The 22,875-nt window shown below is 38.3% G+C and overlaps 1 protein-coding gene across 1 annotated transcript in view; it reads right to left on the reverse strand.

Annotated features, from left to right (window-relative positions):
- Positions 1 to 22,875, reverse strand: part of LOC106950097 (low-density lipoprotein receptor-related protein 1B-like) — a gene marked incomplete at its 3' end in the record, with an annotated part of 140,712 nt that overhangs the window by 22,294 nt on the left and 95,543 nt on the right. The window contains exons 2-3 of the mRNA XM_015036749.1: positions 17,652 to 17,774; positions 808 to 945 (exon numbers count right to left, since the gene is read on the reverse strand). Of these exons, the coding sequence (XP_014892235.1) occupies positions 808 to 945; positions 17,652 to 17,774 (261 nt within the window). The remainder of the gene's footprint in view (positions 1 to 807; positions 946 to 17,651; positions 17,775 to 22,875) is intronic.

Consider the following 22,875-nt stretch of genomic DNA (forward strand, 5'->3'; position numbering starts at 1 on the left):
GATTAAATTAATGGCAATGTAAAAAAAAAAGAGAGGTGAATACTTAAATAGTGTTTTCTTCCTTCAGGACAGTAAATCAGACACTGACACCTCTTTGCACCTCTGAATCATACACACACTCATCCCAGCTTGACTTTAACTGTCTTACGGGGTCAGGACAGATTGCGGTTTATGTCTGACGGGTGCTATTGTTGTGCCAGGACCTCAGCGATTGCAGGGCAAATATTGCCTCCTCGTAGAAGCCAGGTGTCCGTAACAGCTTGGCGTCTTTGCACAAAAGGTAAGCAACAACAAAAACTTGTGTACAGCACAACACCTGGCGCTGCCATCCCGCTGCTTCTCTCGCCTGCTCTGACAGTAGGGATGACGAGAAATCACCCTGGCAACCAGTTCAACAGCAAAAGGGGGAAAATGCCAACTCAAAACACCGTAGCATGAAATAAGCTGTTCTCTGTCATCTACTAAGTAGCTGATGAAAGTGTATTAAACAACAAAGCAAACAGCTTCTAACAGTGGATAAAAATGAACGATTAATTTATACAAAGTAAAGCACATATCTGGAATATCCCTTGCTAAAATATGCAACAGTATTTTAGGGAACATTAACTAGATATGAAAGTTAAACACTTAACACAAATACATGTTTTAAAAATGAATTCTAATTTAATGGGTGAAATAAATTATACAACGTTAATAATCCAAATAAGATGAGCACAATCTGATTAATTGCTGTGATAATGAAAACTCTTATCATTTTATGCATTCTAAACCCAAGGCAAGAGGAGTGAACATGAAAGCTTCTCTTACCTCGACAGTGAACTCCTTCATCGTACCCGTCCTCACAGTCTCTGGCCCCGTTGCAGAGCTTGTTGAAATGAATACATTTTCTCGTCCCAATACACTGTATGTGATTGAGGGGACATCTGATCACCACCTCCTGTGCACCTGAAGCAGAAAAAAAGAGAAACCAGAACAATAATTAATCATGTCCACATGAAGAGGAAAATTCCGGTTTTAGGCAAAATCAGGAGCGCACACCAGTCGACATAAAAAGATTCACCATCATTTGTTTTATTTGCAAGTAAACATTTTTTTTTTTTTTGTCAACCTGCTCATACCTCAAGACCTGTTCTACATGAGGAAGAACCTCAGCATATGCAAATATATTTATACTTCACAGCATTGTTGTCCACACACAACAGATGTTTCCCCACGTTGCTCTGCAGCCGCATTTGGTTAAAATCCTATAACAAACTACCTGACTGCCACTGCCAGCGGAGAGCAGCTGTTTAGGGATTCATGAGGCACATAGATAAGTGACCCTCATTCATGTGTAAGCCCCAGGAGCACATAAAACACAGCTGACCGGCACACTCGCACTGTAAAAAGCCATATTTCCACCTTAACTACACTGACATCAATTACGGATTAGCTATTGTGGGCAGCTAATGGGAAGATTTATTACCCATCAGGTGAGAGATAAAACTATTCCTAAAAGTTCTTACATCCATACTACACCAATTTTGAAGTAGCAGAGCCCACTTCTATCTGAAAAGGTAAGACTACCCAATTAATGTGGCTAACAAAAAGAAGGGCTACAGCCTTTTCAGGGTTTTTACAGAAGAGAGATGTGGACATGGAAGTGTATCTCTGGACTGATGCAATAATGACTTAAATCATTATCTCCTTCCAACCGTTCAATTGCCAAGAAATGGTGACTGACTAATTAAAGTACCTTGGCTACAGCAAGGGAAGCACAAAAGACTTGCACTGCTTTTATGCCCCATTTAGTTATTTCAGCGGCAGGTAGCCTTGTCCATTAGGTTTTTATGTTTCTTGAATGAAGGGAACTGGTAGTTTCCAAAAATAGTTTCAAACATCCCTTTATGGCTTTGTTGTGAACATTTAGGCTTTACTAACAACTGCACATCTTGAAACCTGTATACTTTCACTCTCTCTATATATATATATATATATATATATATATATATATATATATATATATATATATATATATATATATATATTGCAAAGTATTCACATCAGTTGTACTTTTACAATCTCACAGTTCAACATATTTTATTGGGGCATGTAATAAACCAAGTGGAAGGAAAATAATAAAATAAAAAAAAACCTGATAAATGCATACATTTGTTTCCAGCCCCTTTTACTCAAATACCCCCCAAAATCAATCGTGTATCCATTCGCTTTGAAAAGTCATTTAATGAGTAAATAGAAACCAATCCACAGCTCAGGTGGGAGAATGTGTTGACAGGGCAATTATTAGCTGTGCACTCCACAAATCTGGCCTTAATTGCCAAGTGACAAAAAAGAAATCCGTTTGCAGTTTGCCACGAGCCATGTGGAGGACACAGCGGCAGCGCGTGAAAGGCTCTGGTCAGATGAGATCGAAATGAAATGTGTCAGGCTACATGTAAACGGGATAAGTAGAGAAAAAAAAAACACTACATCTACTCAAAGATATCATCTCCATGGTATAACAGGTTTGTAGCAGGAACAGGGAAGCGTTCAGTCAGTGGAAAAATAGATGGAGAAAAAGCAGCAGAAAGTGTATTAGATGGCATCAAAACTTGGAACCAGAGAAGAGGTTCAACTTCCTGCAGGGCAAGGACCCTAAGCTTACAGCCAAAACTGCAATCAAATGTTTTAGGTGAAAACATATTTTCGTTGTAGGATGTCCAGATTTGAATTCAATTCCAAAATGATGACAAGACCTTCAGGCTAGCAGGGAGATACCCTACAATTCTTCAGCTGCAAATGGACGAAAATGGCGGTGCTACAAAGATTTGACTCTTTAAGGCTGAGAACTGTCAGATTGTGTAAAATTCCTCCTCCCCTTTCTAATTAAGGTCTTAAATGTGTTGGTCTATCACACAACGTCCCAGTAAAAACACTGTTGTTATGTGGAAAAACATGGGGAAATGTTTGTCAGGGTATAAACAGTTTTGCAAGAGACTTTATATAAAATGTTAAATTAAAATTTAATACAGAGTTCTAAAGTTTATGGAAAAGTATAAAGAAGGGAAGAAGATGAAGGAAAAAGGTTAGTCTTCACAGAACAAGCCATCCCTCACCTGAGTGTCCATTTGGCAAATGTGCTATTTAACACGCAGCTCTAAGGGTCTGTGACGGCGAAACAGTCCTGTCAGCCTCTTTTTTCTGGTTTCTCGCCACATGGGTTCTAATCTAATGTGATAAGGGGAGGGATGATGCATGAATATTCAGTGGCGCTGATCTGTTATGCAGGGGTATACAGATGGTCTCTTAACAGCTGAGGTGGACAGAATCCCTGTATTATGTTCCAAACTACTGTACTATACTTCAGTTACTCAAAGTCAAAGAGATAAGATAGTTTGTTTGTCCTTTGTTTGACTGCAAGGTGCTAAAGTCATTTAAATCCCAGACTTTGCTTCATGTATGCATGCAGAGACCTCCGCAGCACTTTAGCTTTATAAAAATAAGGTTTCTTTTGAAGCATTTAGCAGAAATAAAGAAGCATCTAAACTATGATTAACTTATAAAGAGATGTCAGTTTTACAATGACAGCCTGCGATTCAACCAGTAAAACCCAATAAATGCATTTGTGTGTGTGTGTGTGTGTGTGTGTGTGTATTATACTCCCAATTCCCTGGAACATTTGGCTGCGATCACAGGCAGCAGAAAGAATATGTGACATTTTATTTAACATCACAAGAGGGATCACAAATGTTACCGCAATGCCTTTTATAATGTGGCCTTACACCGATCACGTTTCAGATGTTTTCCAAATACCAACTCACACATCACTGCTTGACACCGCAACTTCAAACATATCATTACTCTCCTCTGGCTCTCCAACAGCACAGCTGCTGAGATCTAAGGTAATCAAACTCACAGTTGTTTTTTACATAAGTGAAAACTAGATTTGAGAGCATTCTAAATATAAAATGCTTCTGAGAGATTAATCTTGTGCTTCTTCTGAACTCTAAATTTGACGGGTCATAGTAGCCTAGTATTTTGTGGAGGCTGCACAAATTTCTAGGAATCATATCAGTTTTTCTTAGGCTTTTTACACAAGAGTGTGTAAAAGTCATCAAGCTCTGCTGGGGGAAACCGCAAGTCCACACTAAAACTCAAAATGTTCCCTCTGACTCTGTGGCACGGATAGCTGGTTCCAGTGGTTTTAATTGCAATCAGTAAACATGTACCGTTTTGTCACATGGCAATCACAACTTCAATGTATGTAATTTCAATTGTATGTTCCTGACCAACATAATGTTCATAAAGGCGAAGTGGAAGAAAATTGGATCCAAAGCCTTGAAAAACCTTTACAAGTAAGAACAGAAAAGTGTGGCATGCATTTTTATTCAGGTGATTGCTGGATTTCATTTAGGGGAATCAGAGTAAAGGGTGTTAAATACCAATGCCAAAAGTTTTACTTCTGAGACATTTGGAAAATCATTTCCTTTTGCTTCACAATTATTAAAGCTTTGTTTGATCATATAAGAGCCAGATAAATCACATTTAGATTTGTGGCTGCTAGTTGACAACGTGTGAAAAGGTTTCAGTGGGATCAATAGATTCATGTAGAATTAAAATTTCTGTGCCAAATGAACTGAATTGCTGAAGCCCAATACTCTTGTTTGTGTGAAAACTCCTAACATAACTGAATGAAACTTAAATTACAGCTCAGTTTGACACACTCTAAGAAGTTTATCATATAGTGTGCTTTTCACCTTGATCATCTTAAAGTTTTGAGTCCTAACTCTCAGTAAATTTATAAGTGTGAGTTCATTTAAAGCAGTGGTACACAACAGGCATTTCTTGTTCACTTAAGAGCCACACATCTCCCAAGGTGGGGTTAATGTGAAGTTAAAATAACCAAGAAGTATTAATTAAGTCATGCGGTGAACCAAAATAATACTAGCTTCATGTGGAAGGCATTTACAAAATAACATAAAAAAAAAATAACTAGAACTGGAACCGCCAAATGCAGAGCAGGGTCATCTACATTGATTTGGGTACTCAGAAGCTCCTGGGCAAGTGGGAAGAAATTAACATGAAACATAATGAGACCAACTGATTCTTTTTATGTGTTGTAGGTATGTGTGTTTCGCCAACCATTGATGTTAGGGTAAAAGATTCCTGCTTCCTGAAATGTCATAGTTTATTTCTTATTATGATATCTAAATTATGCTTTGGTACATGGTAACAGAATTCATAAGTTTTAGAGTTACATCTTGAAGGGTTTGCAACAATATTTTGCATGTTATCTGAAGGAACAAAATCTGCGGATCAGTTTTACATTTGTAATCGCATTATTACAAAAAAAAAGAAAAAAAAAAAGTTACTGATCCAACCTATGTTTCAGACAGTTTTTGCAGTTTCCTGGCAACAAAGCCAACAGCCAAATTGTGGGCAGATGCAGAAGAATGGAGTAAACAAGAGCAAAGTTTTCTACCAACACAGCCTTGTTTCACTACATGCAAAGTACTGTTCCCTCTCCCTGGGCTGTGTCTTTAAAAGGCGCAGTGGTCCTAACAGCAAGGGCTCTTTAAAAGGATTATTCTCTTGTGTGACCTTTATATACCTGGCATTTAGAAAACTGTACTCAGCCAAAAAGTTGTTTTTTTCCCATATATAAATAAAACAGCTTCTATATGGCAAACATTTGCAAAGTAATACAGAATAAGGTGCTTTACATGTGACAGGTCTTTAGCACTAACATCTCAACAAGTACCATTTTATTTTTCATTTGATTAATTGAAACAATTAACAACCAGCCTGCTCCATAATTTAAAATGAACATCTTCCCAGCGAGAAGATGTTCAAAGACCAAAAATCAGCAACTATAGCCAAGTAAGAGTGTTGTAGGCACTAAAACCACTCGTCCATTCTTAATTTTAATGATCCTGATTTAGCCACAATCTAAAGCTTTTGAATCTTCTTCTGGATTGCATGGTTTATCAATTTTTCTCAACTCTTAGCTTTGAAGCCGTGTCACTTGAAAACCAAAATGGAATTATAATGTATAAATGATGACATAGGGTAAGCGGCAACAAAGAGACATTGCTAATAGATTATCAAAGAAAACTGATGAGACAAAGAACTTCTCATGTACTGCATGGTTTGCTAATTTAAAGACAGAAAAGTTTTTGGAAGGAATGGGAGTCCTGGCGAATGCTTGTGCTCATTAAGATAATGCCTCTCAGAACTATGAGAAAAGTTACTACATCTACTTAAATACTGCCATCATTTTAGTTTTTGTATTACAAGTTTTGTTACAAGCAGTTCGACAGTGGAGATTTAATATGCTTGCGACAGCGTAGCTAAATCTCTAGACAGGGTATCAGACAGTTAGGTCTCAGAGCTACGGCTCTCAGATGGTACTTCTCCTGATTTTATTCTCCTCTATTGACAAATTCCCATAAAAAAATATTTATTTTATGGGCTTAGAGTAAAGATTTCAATATTGTTACAATTGTCTTGGGTTTTCATTATGTTACACACCAATCAATCCCTGAGTTCAGAACTCTGTATGAGACAACATCACCCTTTGGTAACTTTTGGCGGTGGGTCCAGCTGCTTTAGGCTCATTTTATTTATTTTAGGCAGTTTTTTAACCTCTAAGTTAATGTTGGATTACTGTAAAAAAAAAAAAAAAAAGGATATAAGTATAGTTTTTCAAATCACATTTCTAAAACGCATGCCATTTATTTTTTCATTACGGAATATGTAGAATATTACAGATGATCAGTATTACAGGTTTTATGTTAGGGGACAGAGTAAAAGCCAAATCAATCAACACCTGCAAAGTCCCTTGGAACCTATTTCCTCTTTTTGCAATAACTCTGTTTGCTGCAAATGCTGAGCATTCTTTCCTTCCTATTTCCAGGTAAAACTCTCTGTTTCATTTCACTGAGCAGTGGAATAGAGTCAGGTATTAACACTCATGACACCCTGGTTTCACTGCACAGCAAAGAATCAATACATAAGTCTACTAAGAAGAACGGGAGCCTGCAGGACAATTTAGCAAAGCTTAGCTTAAAAAAAAAAAAAAAATGGAAAAAAAAAAATTATGCAAAAAAACTCAACTTTTTTGATACAAGAGCTACCTAATTAATATTGAGAACTTTCTCAAAGTCTAGCCTATACATAATAATTCATTTTAGGAGCAACAGCAAAGCTGGTCAGAGTTGATTTGATGATAGAATAAGCCAAACAAGACCTTATTAGAGGGCATTTTAAAGGCAAAGGACACTTGAACATGGGGCAGAGGTTCACATTCACACTGAGCAACCATTAACTTAGAGAGTTACAACAGAATATCTTAATTCAAATCCTATTAAACAGTCAAAAACATATTGTGCTAAACTTCAATTGAGAATATGTAGCAAAACTTGAGAATATCTGTTCATAGATGATCGCCATCCAGTCAAAATGAGCTTGAGCTTTTTTGGTTTTGTTTTAAAGTCATTGGGAAAAGCTACATTTTTTGGACATGCTAAGCTGCAATATTCACTGCAGACTTGCAAATGACTAGCTGTAGTTTCAGAGAAGATTACTGAAAGGAGCTTTATACATTTATATGTCATATTTTGAAAAATATTTAACAGTAAAAAAAATATGTATAGTTTTCTTTCCCCTTTACAGTTATTGACCACTTTGTGTTGGTTAAAAATAATAATAATAAAAAAAAGCCTAATAGATTATATTAAAGTTTGGAACTTTAGTCAAATGGTTCAGGGGTGTCAGTACTTTAACACCAAAGTATCTCAAATGTGCATTCGTGCTTTTGTTGTGGTTTAATGGAAAAGAAAGTAAAACTGTTGGTCAAGACACACACTATGACTGATCTGTTGTTTAGACAGTTTGTTTATTTTGCGAGGTTTGCTGCACATTCTATTATACTTTCTCACTGTGAAGGCGAATTACAGACAGACCTCATGTTGACGCTGAGGCTCTTGATGAATATTTATTGTGCTTCTGCTGCCGGTGTAAATGATGTTGAGACTCAGTAACTTGGCTTTGCCCTTGACTGTTTGGTGACATGTGCATCTGAGCCCAGCAGGCCAGCTTTCCTCAGCAGGGAATCCTGCTGATTCCTGATTGTGTTGGTTGTATTTTATATGAGATTTGATTGCTAAGTGGTTTATGATTATATCCAATGTTTGTTGGGATTTGCTTTTATTTACCTCACAATAACACTCGTACTAAGTTTGTGTACCATCCAGTCTAAGAATGAAAGAGATGTGCCACTTCATATTTTCAGCCATTTATTTCAGATAAATTTCACTCTGGACTATAAATAAAAAAGAAATAAGAAAAAGAGGATGCTCATGTTTTCATGTCTTGGCATATTCAGGCTCATTACAATTATGTTGGAATATACTTAAATAGAATAAAATCGAGTATTCACTGGGACAGGTGTTGGTCCATCCTGACAACTCTAGGCAGACAGTATTAAAATCACTAGAAACATCAAAGAACATGATCCTCACAGAGCTTCTGGGTGAGTGAGAGCCCAGTGAAGGAGACAGATGATGGCATCATCCACTCTGATGCCAGGCTGGTGGAAAAACTGCAACAAACACAATTAAGAGCAATTAAGAGCTCCCCAGGATGGTTGAGGACCAACATCAGGTAATATTTCAGTGCTACTGGACTGTAGCACTGAAATATGTGTGGTCTTCAACACTAGTAACACACAGAAGGTCTTCCACCACTGTGGTACTTTTCCTAGCCTCAGGGCCACATCGAACATGCATCTTATGGTACCACACAGTTGATCTAGACCAAGCCTCAGGAGCTGTTAGCTGATGCCATCCAGCCCTTAGGCCTTTTGCACCTTGATCTCTCACAGTTCGTTCTTCACCTGAAGTGTTGTAAGGGACAGGGTAGTGGTGTGGGAGGGAGTCCTCTGAAGTGGAATGGGAGTGTGATGGCTGAGAGCTGAGAGGTGTGAAGTCCAGGGAAGAAAAACAGGCAGTTGTTGAAGATAAGGGGGATTGCAGCAGGAGAGATAGAGCTGGGGGAGGGGCGAGAGAATGATCAAACCTGTTGAAGAATTGGTTCAGATCCTTCGCCCACCATAAAAAATAAAGACATAAAAATCTGCAGCAGCACAGTGAAGGTCTTCACATTCAGTGAAGGTCTGAATGTAAAAATATTGAAATCCATTACTGCTACAGTCAATTTTTAAAAGAGCTGGAATCTACTTAAATGCTTCGTTTTTTAAAAAGCATACACAAATATCAGCTTTTTAATATGCAGTGTGGAAGCTTTCGCTAACTAGGAGTATTTGCTTCTTAAACAGATGAACTTTCTATTAAGTGTAAAAGCTAAAGGCTAGCACAACCTTTTATGCAATGATTTTAGAATAAATGTGTAATAACACTATGGTGATGCAGGTTCAAAATAAGAATAATAATAACCACTTTTTATGTATAAAAATTACAAAGTATTAATTGCAGCAATAAACAGAATTTCTACTTTGTTTAATTTCGCATCAGTGACCTAATTTGAAATTTGTCTAATGCTAAAACACATAAAACGTTCCTTTTTGATAAAGACTAGCGTTAGAGTGGCTGTGATTATCCTGAGCTCTCTTAGCTAATTTCTCATTTCTTTTTCGCTCCATGTAAGCTACAACCGGCCAGGTGTTTTGTTTAGCTGTGAGGCCTTCCTTGAGGAAGGCATCTGCTGAGATACTGCTGCCACAAACATTACCCCTCCCCTGCTATTAACGTTTTACTTTCTTTTAGCCCCTTAACATGCAGCAGAATGCCTGCATGCTGTTTTTCTATTATGTTTTCTAGAGGTGAGAGTTAAGGAGTTTTAACATAGAAACTACTCCTACATCAATTTGTTTTTTTTGCTTTTTGTGAGCCATTACTGCAAAGTTCATGCTCATGTTTACATGAACATAAGTAATCAAAATGAAAGGCCAGTCAGAATAACAAACGTGTGAAAGTGCATGAATGAAACTGCACACTTCAGCTGAATTTTAGGTGTGGTGTTTGGAACGGGGCCTTCTTTTAGCACCCTCTCAATTCAAGTTAATATTACCTCACAACAGATAATGACGCCCAGCTCCTGAATGATTCCTTTGCTGTTTTTAAACACCCAAACCAATGTTCTTGACAGTGTGGAAAGTTGAACACGACTGGGTGTTGTAACAGGACAATGAAACCAAACGGACTTCAAGATTGGTTTAGGAAAAGATGAAGCAAACAAACTTCAGCCTTTTAGGGTGGTTGTGACGTGTAGGCCAAGCTTAGTTCAATTCAAATTCAATAAATAAATAAAAAAAACAGTCAATTTAACAGGAAGAGTGGTTAAATATCTAACCAAAACAAAATGTAACCACAAAAAAGGTGAAGAATGCCTCCAATTACTAAGCAAAATGTATACAAATATTAATGTGGATGTACATTTGACTCAAACTTATGCATTAGATATTTGTTGTTATAATTGTAACACCATTTCACTCTCCTTTGATAAGTGTATGTAAGTTTCTCAAAAACACTGCATATTGAGTCAATGTATAAAAGGCATTTCAAACAATTCATGCTGATTTACATTCAAGTCCAGCACCTCCTTTCTTGTGAGCTGAATGACACTTGTGATTCTGATTACAGGATAACATTCTCAGCTGGAGTCCTGCTATGGTTAACTCAGTGTGCCTCTGTGTCTGCTGTGAATTAGCTTTTGCCTTAGCTATGCTTTTCTTTCCTGCTGCACCAGCAGGGGAATAATGTAGATTTTAATACTTAAATGTCAAACTGACTCCATGACAGCAGGCATGTTAAGTTTATAAAATATGCTCTTTTTCTTTGGTTCTTAAGGTGACAAGCTGGGACGTAGTCCTTCACAACATTCGTAGTTGGAGGGAATACAGAGGGGAAAATGTGTCAGTGCAGCTTAGTCGCTAAGATGGGGGGTTGTGAGAGCAAAGACAAAGCTGTAGCGTGCTCCTCCCAGTGCATCACTTCTGACAGGAATGAGACATAGTGTGGGTACAAGATTGTCACCAGGCAACAAAATTCTTGCACTAATAGTTTTGCCAAAAGACAAATGCTCAAACATATGGAAATCTGCTAAACAACATCGGGAGGGGCAACGAAACTGAGAGCATGAAAATGAGACTGGTGACAAAAATCTAGATTTTTCTTTAATATAACTATCACATTTTGACAGAAGGATTTAAAAAATGATAATTATAAATGAATAACTCTGAGTGTCTAGGCAAATACAGATCAAACACACAACATTCGTTGCATCTGTTTCCTTGAACAGTGGATAGAACAGATGGGACAAGCCTGCAGAAATGTGGCAAAGGTACCAGGGAGGACAAACAATGAAAAAAAGTGTCTTATTTCAAAGATTTGCATATTTAATAAAATCAAGCAAAATTCACACAGTACGACTGGCTAAACGTGTGCTCAGTTAATCGTGCTGATTTTAAATGACAGTGAATGTGTTCTTAAATTTATTCCACATGACAAGAAAGAGGAGAAGAAACAAACATGATTTCAAACTAATCTTTAACATGATAGTACGTTAAGAATTTTAAATATTTTTGAAACAACATAATATAACCTTAGAGCTTTCTGATCCGTCACTTAAAGAACACCACTTTGAAAAGGAAAGAAAAGGAACTAGTGGTCTTGCAGATATTTAAAAAAAAAAAAAACTGTCGAGATAGAAAGCCTTTAGAGAATGATTTTCATAATATGTAGACACTTTCTTTATGAGCCAACAGAAGGCTGAGATCTTAGAAAAATGGTACATAATGCAAAAAGGACAGTCCTTTAGCTCAATAACACAGTGCTACGCTACATTACCTCCTAAACCTCCAGTCTACTGGCGCCAATTCCCTGGAGAACCAGACACATTAGTGATACATTTATTTCAATATGGGGCCTGCCAGATAAACTGCCCTGCAACAAGTTGGTAGGAAGACTCTAAAGCATAATTATAGACACAGCAACTCCAACCCAGATATATTGTTTAGTGATCCTACAAGTCTTTTGTCAGTTATACCTCCAAATACTTATTTGGCAGGTATGATTGACATTATTTTTATTTGTATATTTTTCTTTCTCATTTTATTAAACGATAAAAGACTGTATAGTCCTTGTGTGAAATTCAAAGAAAAATCCTCTTAGTCTCTTTTTTTTTTGCCTGTTATTGAGTTCAGTATAACGTATGAACCAGTGATATTACAGTAAATGGCAAACCTATTTACATGAGTAGTTGTTCATGCGTTATTTACTTTGATGTCCCATTTCTTTGTGAACTCTTACCAATTTCTATTAACATTATGACTTACAAAACACTTGATATGAGATATGATACATAAACTTCAATATTAGGACTATAGATTCCCTCAATAAAAATATGTCAGTCTACATACAGCACACAATGGGTGAAAATAATCAAAAGAGCTCTAAAATAAATGCAAATCTGAATCTATATGTAAATGTAAATATACAATTTCAGGCACATAATCTCATACCAAAAAAAGAAAAGAAGAAAAAAAGGGAGAAAAGTCCAATATTTAATTTAAGAACACACAAGACGGGGACAGATATATCCCACATACAATACTGTACTTTTATACATTTACAATTCCTAAGAGTACAAATTCCTGTCACCACCGTCATCATTGCCCACATTTTTTGGGAGCCAATTGATGTGAAGGAAACCCCCCCTCCTTTGCAATCAACACTTAAAATTTCAAAACTATAATATTGTCTGCAGTTGTTAGGGCAACCAAATGTAATAGTGCGCTATTGTAGTGGTTGGACCTGACAAGAAGAAAGCAAATTGATAACACTCAATAGAACAATGACAGAGACAGACATGACGTAGAAATTGTCTATTTTAATTATACTTCTTGTTTTTTTTTTAAGCTTTCTGTTGAATAGGCATGGATTTATAATTAGAAAACTGAGGGGAAGGCTCCTCAGGGAAAGGCACTGGGTGATGTATCCTCCCCTGTTGGTGAAGAAAAATCAAACGAGAAAGCCCTGAGAGAGAGAGAGCTGACTTTGAACAGCCGTCATCCCACTTCGCCTCCAGAACCCCGAGATCAACAATGGCAACGATTAGGTCAAGCCAATCATCATCCATGAAACACAGCTCCTGTGCCCATGTTTTTGAAGTCAGCCACTGACCCCTTTTATTGTCTCTTCCTCTGGGAGTGACAATTCAATCAGAGGATTCACTGGTCTCCATGTTCACCAGATCCACAAAGCTCCTTATGGCAGCACAACTAAGAGGAGCCAAAAGTCCATGAAATCCTTTCCTAAAGGATTCATGATGGATTTAGCTTCTAAATATTCTCTGCAAGCGTGAAGCATCAATATAGGAAGGGAGTAAATGCTGACAGCCATTAGCACAAGGAAAAATTTTTTATGACACCAGAACAAGTTTTACATAAAATGAATTATGACTGTCCCAGTTTATCGCAAACGCACAGAAAATAGCAAAACCAAGTGTCTCAAGACTGCCTTGACATTTAGACGTCCTTTTAAGTTTGATGCACAAATTAAGAGATTATGCTTCACTTTGCATTTGTTTCATCTTTCCACCTCAACTGCTGAAGGAGTAGCGTCGTCCAAAGAGAAAAAGGCTTGCCTAATTATTGCATGACAAAAGGTGCTAAATTACTTTTATCTAGGCCTTTCTTTTGTCATTCATGAAGACCAGCTGCTTTCTCTGATTCATGAGTTACTGGCATCAGCTGTCCGTTCCTGTGAGCCTAGCAGCTGAATGGATAAGCTCTCGTCTCCTCCTAGATTCTGGCTATTCCAATCTAAGGCCACCTTTCTTCCCTGTTTCCCAATAATCCCTGAAGTCCTAGTGATTACATCTCCCTGACCAAGCAGAGCAAGGGAGAGAGAAGCAATGTGTGCCACTGTTTTTATATATCTAGATGACAAGAGTTTAATATATGACCTCATCTCCTTCTTAAGATATTAAACCCTCTATGTGTAAGACCCACAATACTGTGTCAAATCAAAGCAAGCCTGCTTGCTGCTCCACAATATGCCGAATTTCTGCTGCTTTTATTTCAATTCAGAGACTGGGATCTGAAACGAGGGCTTTTCCTCCACAGCTTTCTGCAATCCTTGGTATTATTTAAGAAGGCAGAGTGCATTTCAATCCTGTCTTTTGTTTGTTGGGTAAAGCTGATCTAATTCCCTTTCTATCGAGACATAATCCACGGTAATACGGCACCAATTTCTTTAGATGAATATGCAGGGTCTTCTTCCTGCAGGCTTAGTAAATAAAACTGTGCCAACATTAATCAAAGTGATAATTAATTGCATTTTGGAGATTATATCTCTTGGCCCCCAGTCACTGTGTAGAATCTCTATATTAGATACATTCATATTGTATTCAAAAATCTTCACTTGTAAAGGGCTAACTAGAGATTTTGTCCCTTAAAGCTGCAGCTATTGTTGTAATAAAATGTAGCGGCTAACCTTCTCTTGAAACGTGCAATGGGATACTACGTTTAATTAAACCCTTCTCCTGGCAAGCCAGTTAGTCAAACAGTGAACATTTCTCACTGTTTGACTAGAATCCCTAAATATATATAACCTATTAACACCTATTGGATTTCTACACATTTTGTCATGTTACAACCACAAATCTCTTATATTTAAGTGGGATTTTAATACATAGATTGACACATATTACCCCATAGTTTTATGAAATTTGTGATTTTCCAAAATTTCTCTTCATATAAAAAATTCTGTCTATTTAATGTAAACACTAGACACAACCTCCTTTGCTTGCAATGACAGCAGTGCCATCTGTCATGACATGAACTCACCAGTTTATCTCTCCCTGCTGAAGAAAAGCCTCTCCCCAGCATGATGCTGCCAGTACAATGTTTTACCAGAAGGGATGATTCAGCCGGCATGGAGTGCAGTGTAGGCAAAGATTGTTTTCGTCTGGTTCAGAAAGTTCACTTTTTGTGTCAGTTGTACAGAGAACAACCAATTATTCCACCCATTTGCTGAATCTCACATGGCTTGCACCCCCCCAGATAAGCTGCGGGCATTTTCACAGTTTCTCTGGTTAATGCTCTTCTTGCTCATCGTACCGGTTCAGGAACGGGCCATGTCCCTTTCTATTTTTTGGATGACAGATTGAACAGTGCAGCATTAGTTCTTCCAAGCTTTGTGCTGTTTAACCCAAACCTTAAATTTTGAAAATAAAAATGAGCATTACAAATGTTCTGTTTTCACAGGTGCATTTATACTAAAATTAAATTACAAACAAGGGTACTCCAAAGTCTGAAGGTAATGTGTTGCAATAGTTTTAAGTAGGGTTCAGACTAAAGCTGGCTAATTACAAATGCATGCTAGGCTTTTGAGATTTTACATACCATTTTTGTTTCACTTCAGTTATGTACTAGTGTCACAGAAATATTATACACCAAATTTTCTAGTTATGTGACAAAATGTGGAAGATATTAAGGTATAATAATACTTTTGACACTGTATGAAACATTGTACATACATGAAGAAAAATACATAAAGTATCCCTTTTACTTAAATGTCCACAACTGGACTGCTTTTTCATAATTACAGTTTAAAACAAATTGCATTTTACATGTAATATTACAGTTTTATTTTATAAGTGACTTGTGTTTCTGAAGTGTGTGCAGTTGACCTCTTGATCAGGTCACCCTTGTAAAAGAGACCTCGGTGTCAATGGGTTTTTAGCTGGTATAATAAAGGTTGAAGACAAAAATTTTCCTTTAGATGCTTTAGATCAACTAAGCACATGTCGTGACAAGGCATAAACCCACGTGCAAGATATTAAAGATAGACTGATATATAAGAATGAATGAAACACAACAACTCCCAAAGGACCCAGAGGAAGATGCGGCATGTCTTGGCACTGTGTTTGCTTGTGCTTTTGTCGTCTTGGGAACATACTCATTCTTTCTGTTCCTCACCAGAACATGCAACACGTGTCTGGGTTGCATGTTCCTGTTGCTTTATCTCAGTATGCACAGAGGCCGGGAGAGTCGTTCGGCAAACCACCACCTCATTGCTTTCATACCCTCAGAGAACATGCAGGCAGCTGTGCGCGTGTTAACAGCTGGTAAATGTGTAATTATATCATTCTGAGACAAGCAGCTAAGCCTGTGTCTTTTTCTGCCGCACGCATCTTCATCTCAAAGTAACCTGCTTGATACACTGCCTTGCGCATGCTCAGGCATTAATAATTATTGCACACTTGCATACAATTTATGCACAGATGTCACTGCCAAAGCGATAAAGTCCTAATTACGCCCGATAACTCACACCAATGGAAGAACCTGGGCTGAATGTTAATAATTTAGTTTTGCTGCATTATTTGTTTTTGGCTGCGATCAGCTGCATGGCAGTCACAGTCTCACTGTGATTTACAAACGCTCATTCAGCCTATAATTCTGCTCTGTTTCTCCATTAAAGAAAATCTGTCACAGAAGTGTGTAAATAATAATCCCAGAGAGGAGTCACGCCACAAACAATTCTGAAGTGAAGGACAAGCGGAGGTTTAGCGGATTGCAGCTGGAAGTGTGAAGCCAAATATTCACAGTACAATAAAGGATTTACACTTTTTCACAGAGTAACACCCTTAATAAATTCATATATCTATTTTTCAAAGCTCTGAAGTACCAGCAGGCTTTCGTGCTTGTTTGTTTGTTTGTCTGACGAGTCTTTCCAATCACCTTGAAAACAGCTGAATTATATTTTTAGAGTTATATAAAGTACCAAAAAAAAACAACATAGAAAACACCGAGCTTTCACATCTAAGTAAGATGGTATTTATTATAAATACTAAATGCTACACTATAAGCAGAAGGTATGTATCAGTCACGATGCTTCCCTCGACCCCAAAGTCTCTCTCCTCACTCAAAACCCTATTTAAAATCTTTGTCAAGATTTTAAGGCCAGCATTTGCAGAAAACCTATGAGTTCAATAATACAGACCACAAGTTATTTTTCAAAAATGAATGACCAAGAATAAATTCAAGTAAACTACTGCATGGAAAGCTGTTTAAGGTAACGTTTTAAGAATAAACGGAATAGCCTTGTTTGGGAAGAAGGTGTTAATGGAGGGCAGTTTCTAGGGGAGAGAATTACTCCCTTTGGTGTTGCTTTGTAAAGCTGCAATGTTTTTTTTTTTTTGCACAAATAACATAACTTGAAGGAAATCGGATAGCACAGAATGTGTAATTTTAATTTAAATGAGAGCAATGGTCATATGCCCAACGAGAATTATTCCATAAACTTTTTGATGTCTACAGAATGTGTGTCGCTTCTCTGCAACTTACCAAAGGGATTTTTTAAAAACCAGTATTAGTTAGTGTGTTAAAGTTTGGCACCATTTCTAAAATTCTGATCCTGTGCGTTACAGAAAATCTATAAAAAAAATATTTGTGAACCCACTTCTTGTTTCTAAAAAAACCCCTGGAGTCATTCGTATAAAATAAATAAATTACTGAAAGCCCAAAATTAGACACTGACGTTCACGAAGAGTAACGAGAAGTCAAATTCTGACTGAAACGGTGTAATGGCATAATTACTCAGGACTTATTGGCATTCGTGTGGAATGGATGGAATGAATTGACTTACAGACATGATCAGTTTCGTCGGAGCCGTCGGGGCAGTCGGGCTCACCGTCACAGAGCCAGGCCTCGGGAATGCAGATCTGCTGGTCATGACAGTGAAACTCCCCTACGTCGCACAAGATGGGCTCTGGATGGGATGAGGAGAGGGGTGGGGAGGAATAGAAAAGATGCGGCATGAGGTGATGATGCTGGGCTGAAACATCAGGCTTTACCGAATAAAAACATGGTTTAGACGTCCACCTGGGTGAGAGTGAAGGAGAAAAGACATTTCTTGAACTGGAATCCAATGGACAAAATGTTATGAAGTGGTTCTTGTGACAACAAAAAAACTTGAACGCGAGTGAAACAGATTACAAAAAAAAAAAAAAACCCTGGATAGTGCCGTTATTTATTGGTTGTAAATATTTAAAGGCTGACAGAAGAACACAGAACCCCCGTGTTTGTTTAGAGAGAGAGAGAAAAAAAGCTGATATTAACATTTTTGACAGCCACTCTCCTCCAACAAAGACACAATGTCCGATGTGACTCTGAAACTATTACAAAGCGTTGTGGCAAGTTTCTTTCTTATCTCCTTCTCTTCCGTGGCGTTGTGCTTTTATTTGATGGTGGAACAGGCGGTGTTCAGCGAAAGCCCAGTCAACTAAAAAGTCATCGTAGCCTTTCAATATAGAAAGCATCCATCAAAGCCCTGACATGTTTCCTGCCGGTAGCTGTCACAGACTCGGTTCGATCGCACTGCTGAATAACAAAAAGCTTTTGCAAAAGATTTGCCACTACAATGTCACCTGCCTCTACCGCTTTTCAGTGCCCAGCAAAAACGGTAATTTGTTTCTAAGCTTAACCTGCAGACAATCAGACTCAGCTCACAAAGTCCCTCCTCCTACTCACTCTTGCCATCTCCATCTATTTTTTTTCTTCTTTTTTTCTCCCTCAATGTGTTCCTAACCCATTAGAGGTAGGAGGGGAGCAAGTGGGAGATCAGGTCTGTAGCATCTGAACAGTGGGAGTGATAATTCAACGCGCCGCTGCTCCCTGCCCCAGCACCCTCCAGCAAATTCGCTGCCCAGGGACAAATCTGAAAAGGTCAAACATCTCATCCATTCTGCCTCTTCTATTCCCACTGATGCAATATAGCTGATATCCAACAATTTAAATCAAGGTCCCCTTTGAAATATTCAGCCCCTTTTTTTCTCCCTCCAAACTCTTGAAAATCTACACAAAAGCTATTGAAAATAGAAAAAAAAGGCTTGTCATATAGGGCAACACGAACACTCAAGATAGACTTATGAGGGATTTTTTTCATTCCTTTTAAATTGCTTCAGCGTAGTTTAACAGAACTATTGCAAATTGATTGAGAATCCTCAACCCTGTCTATGAGCTTCTCTGTATTCTAGTCAGAAGTGTCCAGATAATGTGTGTGAAATTAATATTAATTTCGGACTTTTAGTGGAGCTGTTCTTTTTTCAGGACACAAGGTTTTTAATGACATAACCTTGAACCCGTGGATGGAAGCCAGAGTACCTGGAGAGAACGAATGCATGCGCTGCTAAAACATGCAAACTCCATGCAGAAAGGACCAGCTGGGATTTGGGCCCAGAACCTTCTGGCTGAAAGGCAGCAGTGAACTGTGCCACAGTGCAACAACCTCCAAACATGCATACGCTAAATGTCTTCTAGAGAAAAGTTTTAAGATCAGATAATAGAGTAAGTAATTTCTTAATGGCCCAAAATAAGTTTGGTCTGAATCTGTAGATCAGAGGAAATATTTACAATATCTTTATTTACAAAATCTCAATGTCCATCAGACATATATCAACGCACCACTGCGTTGATATATGTCAACACAGGGGGGCGTATGCTACATTCCCACAACAGAACCCAAATCCACTTATTTAGCCCGTATGTGACCTATAGCTGACTTTTCCACCACAGTTCCAACCAAACAATTCCAGTCTTTTAACCAAAAAGCCATCTGATATGTGCCACTTCTATATGTGGTACTAATTCGGATATGTAACCAATTGATTTCAAAGCGTTTGCAGTCTGAACCTTCATGTTGCATTTGATCCAGCTTTTATGTTACTAATGTGAGACATATGTTATATTCCTGCACCAGAAAAAAATAATGGCTGAAAATCACAGTCTTATGTTCACAGATGTCTTTGTTACTGAAGCGCATCACATCACAATAAGACCACTCCTGACTCCTGATTACACATCCTCGCAGTCTTCCCTGTTTCAGAAATTGCAGTCAATACGCCAAAAAAGGCCGTTGCTATTAGTAGTGCTTTCTTTTTATCAGCTTCCTTCGTCCTGTTATGATATTGTGACAATACTGTCGGCTCCATTTGCTGAACAAACTTTGAAATCGATCCACGAATGGCTCCATCCATCATTACTTTCATAAACAGACTGCTGCATGACGTCAATATTTTTTTTTTTTTTTTTGCTGTAGGGACACAAAACCACTCGCACAGAGGTCTCATTGTGGTCAAGATTAAATAGCAGTATAAACGACCACCCAAAAACAATCGGATTTCAGTAGAAAATCGAAACTGAGCATCAAGACCTGCTGTTGGAACATAGCCATAGAGACATACAGGAAAAGCAACCGTGCACTCACTCACAACTTAAAAAGAAAAATCTTAGGGAGACCCGTTAATCTAACAATCATGGTTTTAGCCGGTGGGAGGAAGCCAGAGTGCCTCCAGAAAACCCATACATACAGAACATGCACACTCCGAGGTAATAGTGCTACCAAGTGCACCACTGTGCAGCATCTACATTAATCCCAGAAACATTATTTACACAAACTAGGAAAGCATTAATAAGCACATGCTGTGTTTGCAGTTGGCAAAGACACGTTCAGATTGATGAAGTTTCAAAAGGCCTGTCTTCTATGCCTTTCAAGTTGAATTGATTACCATTGAGAAGCAGAGTGCTGGTAACAGAAGGGCCATTTCCTCAAGCACTGAAGGAAGTCAGAAAAAAAGAAAAAGAGAAAAGAAAGAGAAAAAAAAATAAATAAATCGGTCCCTTCACCTCTGAGGAACCCAGTTACCGACTGATGTTCTACCTCCTTTCATGCTTCTTCATCTTCAAAGCTATGGGGCCAAATATGAGCCGAGCAAATGACCCCTTATGTCATTTCATCCTTTCATTCAGCTTTCCCCAAACAGCTTTTCTTTGTCAGGCAGCACAGCCCCAAAAGCTGCTGGAAGCAACAAAGGGACAAACACTGAGCTGAGGGAAAGTTACAGCTTGGTAGTATTTGCATTAGAAAGACACATGAAGGTGTAGCGTTACTCATCATCATATAATTCGGCATAATTCCATGCAAACATTACTGAAGTGTTGATTTCTATATTTTAAAAAATGCCACAGCAATCCTTTGTAAGTGGAAAAAACCACCCCAACAGGCTCCATTACCATAACAGTGGGAAATGCATAGCCGGCACTCAGCTGGGCACATTATCATGAGCACCATTCCTAACACCCAGCAGCCGCCACTGGCACAGCAGCGTGGCTCATTAAAGCTACCGAGTCTTTGAAAGGTGCCAGATTTTCGGAAGAAGAAAGGCTTGTTTGGAAAATCTGCAAACAGTGTTTGGGACATATATTATTATCAAGTTCTTTATTAAGATGAGATAATAGTTTCATACTGTTAAGCTACTCACAGCATATTCAGAATAATTTAACACAAATGCTAAGACGGCACAGCACACTTCCTCATGCGGCATTTAGCAGCGAGGCATCCACTGTCCCATTTGCTCATTCCTAATAAACTGTGAATTACACACAAGCTTAGGTCTTTATTTTTCTAAACAACATTATACGACAATGAGGTGTAAGCTACAGACCACTAAGACCTTCCAATCCCCTGAATTGCAATAAGGCGCACATTTCACAATATGCTACTTTGGATAAGTCTTAAGCCAAGCACCTATTCAAATAAGACCTAAGTTGAAGAAGCAGCAGTGCACAGCTCAAAGAGCCTTTTTTCCAAAACTATAAAAAGGAAGAAAACTGTTCACTCTGAATAGCAGTTTTTAAAGGAGATGTTACTCATCCAGCTTTTTTTTTTTTAAGTCTAGTAGTGTATGAATCTGAGGTTGTTAGAGTATTTCTCTTTGAGACATGAACCCATCCATCCATCCATTTTCTGAACACCCTTGTCCCTCAGTGGGGTCAGGAGGGGTGCTGGTGCCTATCTCCAGCTAACGTTCCGGGCGAGAGGCGGGGTACATCCTGGACAGGTCGCCAGTCTGTCGCAGGAGACATGAACCAAAACGCAAAAATTTATATTGCATAATCTCACAAAAGGTCAAGGTTAATAGGTCAAGGTGTATCTGCTTTTAGACCATGGTAACTACTACTTACGTTATGTGGAGACTTATCTGTTCTCCATGCTGAGTTATTGATGTATGAGGTTACAGAAGGGTCAGTGAGTTGAATTCATGAATTCAATTTATTAATACCAAAATACAGCTGGTCCATTCTGACCTGCTGCCTTTAAGAGGTAACAGACAAAATGGGATCCCAGAAGAGGGTGTGGTCTCCTTTGTTAGCCTCTATCTAAGTTACGCCCCACAGAGGGCGTTACCTAGCTCCGAGTATCCTGTAGTCTTAGCTTTCAGGGCGTTTCCTAACATGTCGTTTCTTTTAGCTTTAGCTTAGCTTTGGCTTAGCAACTAGCTGACAGAGATAGAAGGAAAGCACAACATTATTTATTCTAAACACTTGCTTGGGTAGCCTTTAGTGGTGTTCAGAACATGGGCGTAGGTTTGGGTAGGGACGGTAGGGACATGTCCCGACCAATATTCACGGGATATGAAAAAATCCCGACCAATTTTTGCCATATTGGATCAAAGAACGTGGATCTACGATCTTTGATTAGCAGCAACAGGCGGTGCGCGGAACGGAAGCTTCTTAGTTTGACATTTATTATGAGTCTCCGAGACCATGTCGCCACCAAAAAAGAAAAGGACAGACATTAGAAGTTATTTCGCTACGTCGGCTGTAAGTACAGTGAGTGGACCCATAAGTTAGATATCTATCACGCAACGCATTTGTTGTAAAGTCCGGTGTTTAGTAAGGTCAGCACTGAATGTGAGGTAGAATAGGTCTGTTAATTATGTAATATTTTTTCACATAGGATGCTCAGACATTCTCCATCACAGAAACTACCAACTGACTACAAGGAAAACATATTCTCTATTTCATCAGCC

The sequence above is a fragment of the Poecilia latipinna genome, unplaced genomic scaffold (assembly GCF_001443285.1).
Source record: "Poecilia latipinna isolate Pla-1442-1.1 unplaced genomic scaffold, P_latipinna-1.0 Scaffold378, whole genome shotgun sequence".
NCBI lineage: Eukaryota > Metazoa > Chordata > Actinopteri > Cyprinodontiformes > Poeciliidae > Poecilia > Poecilia latipinna.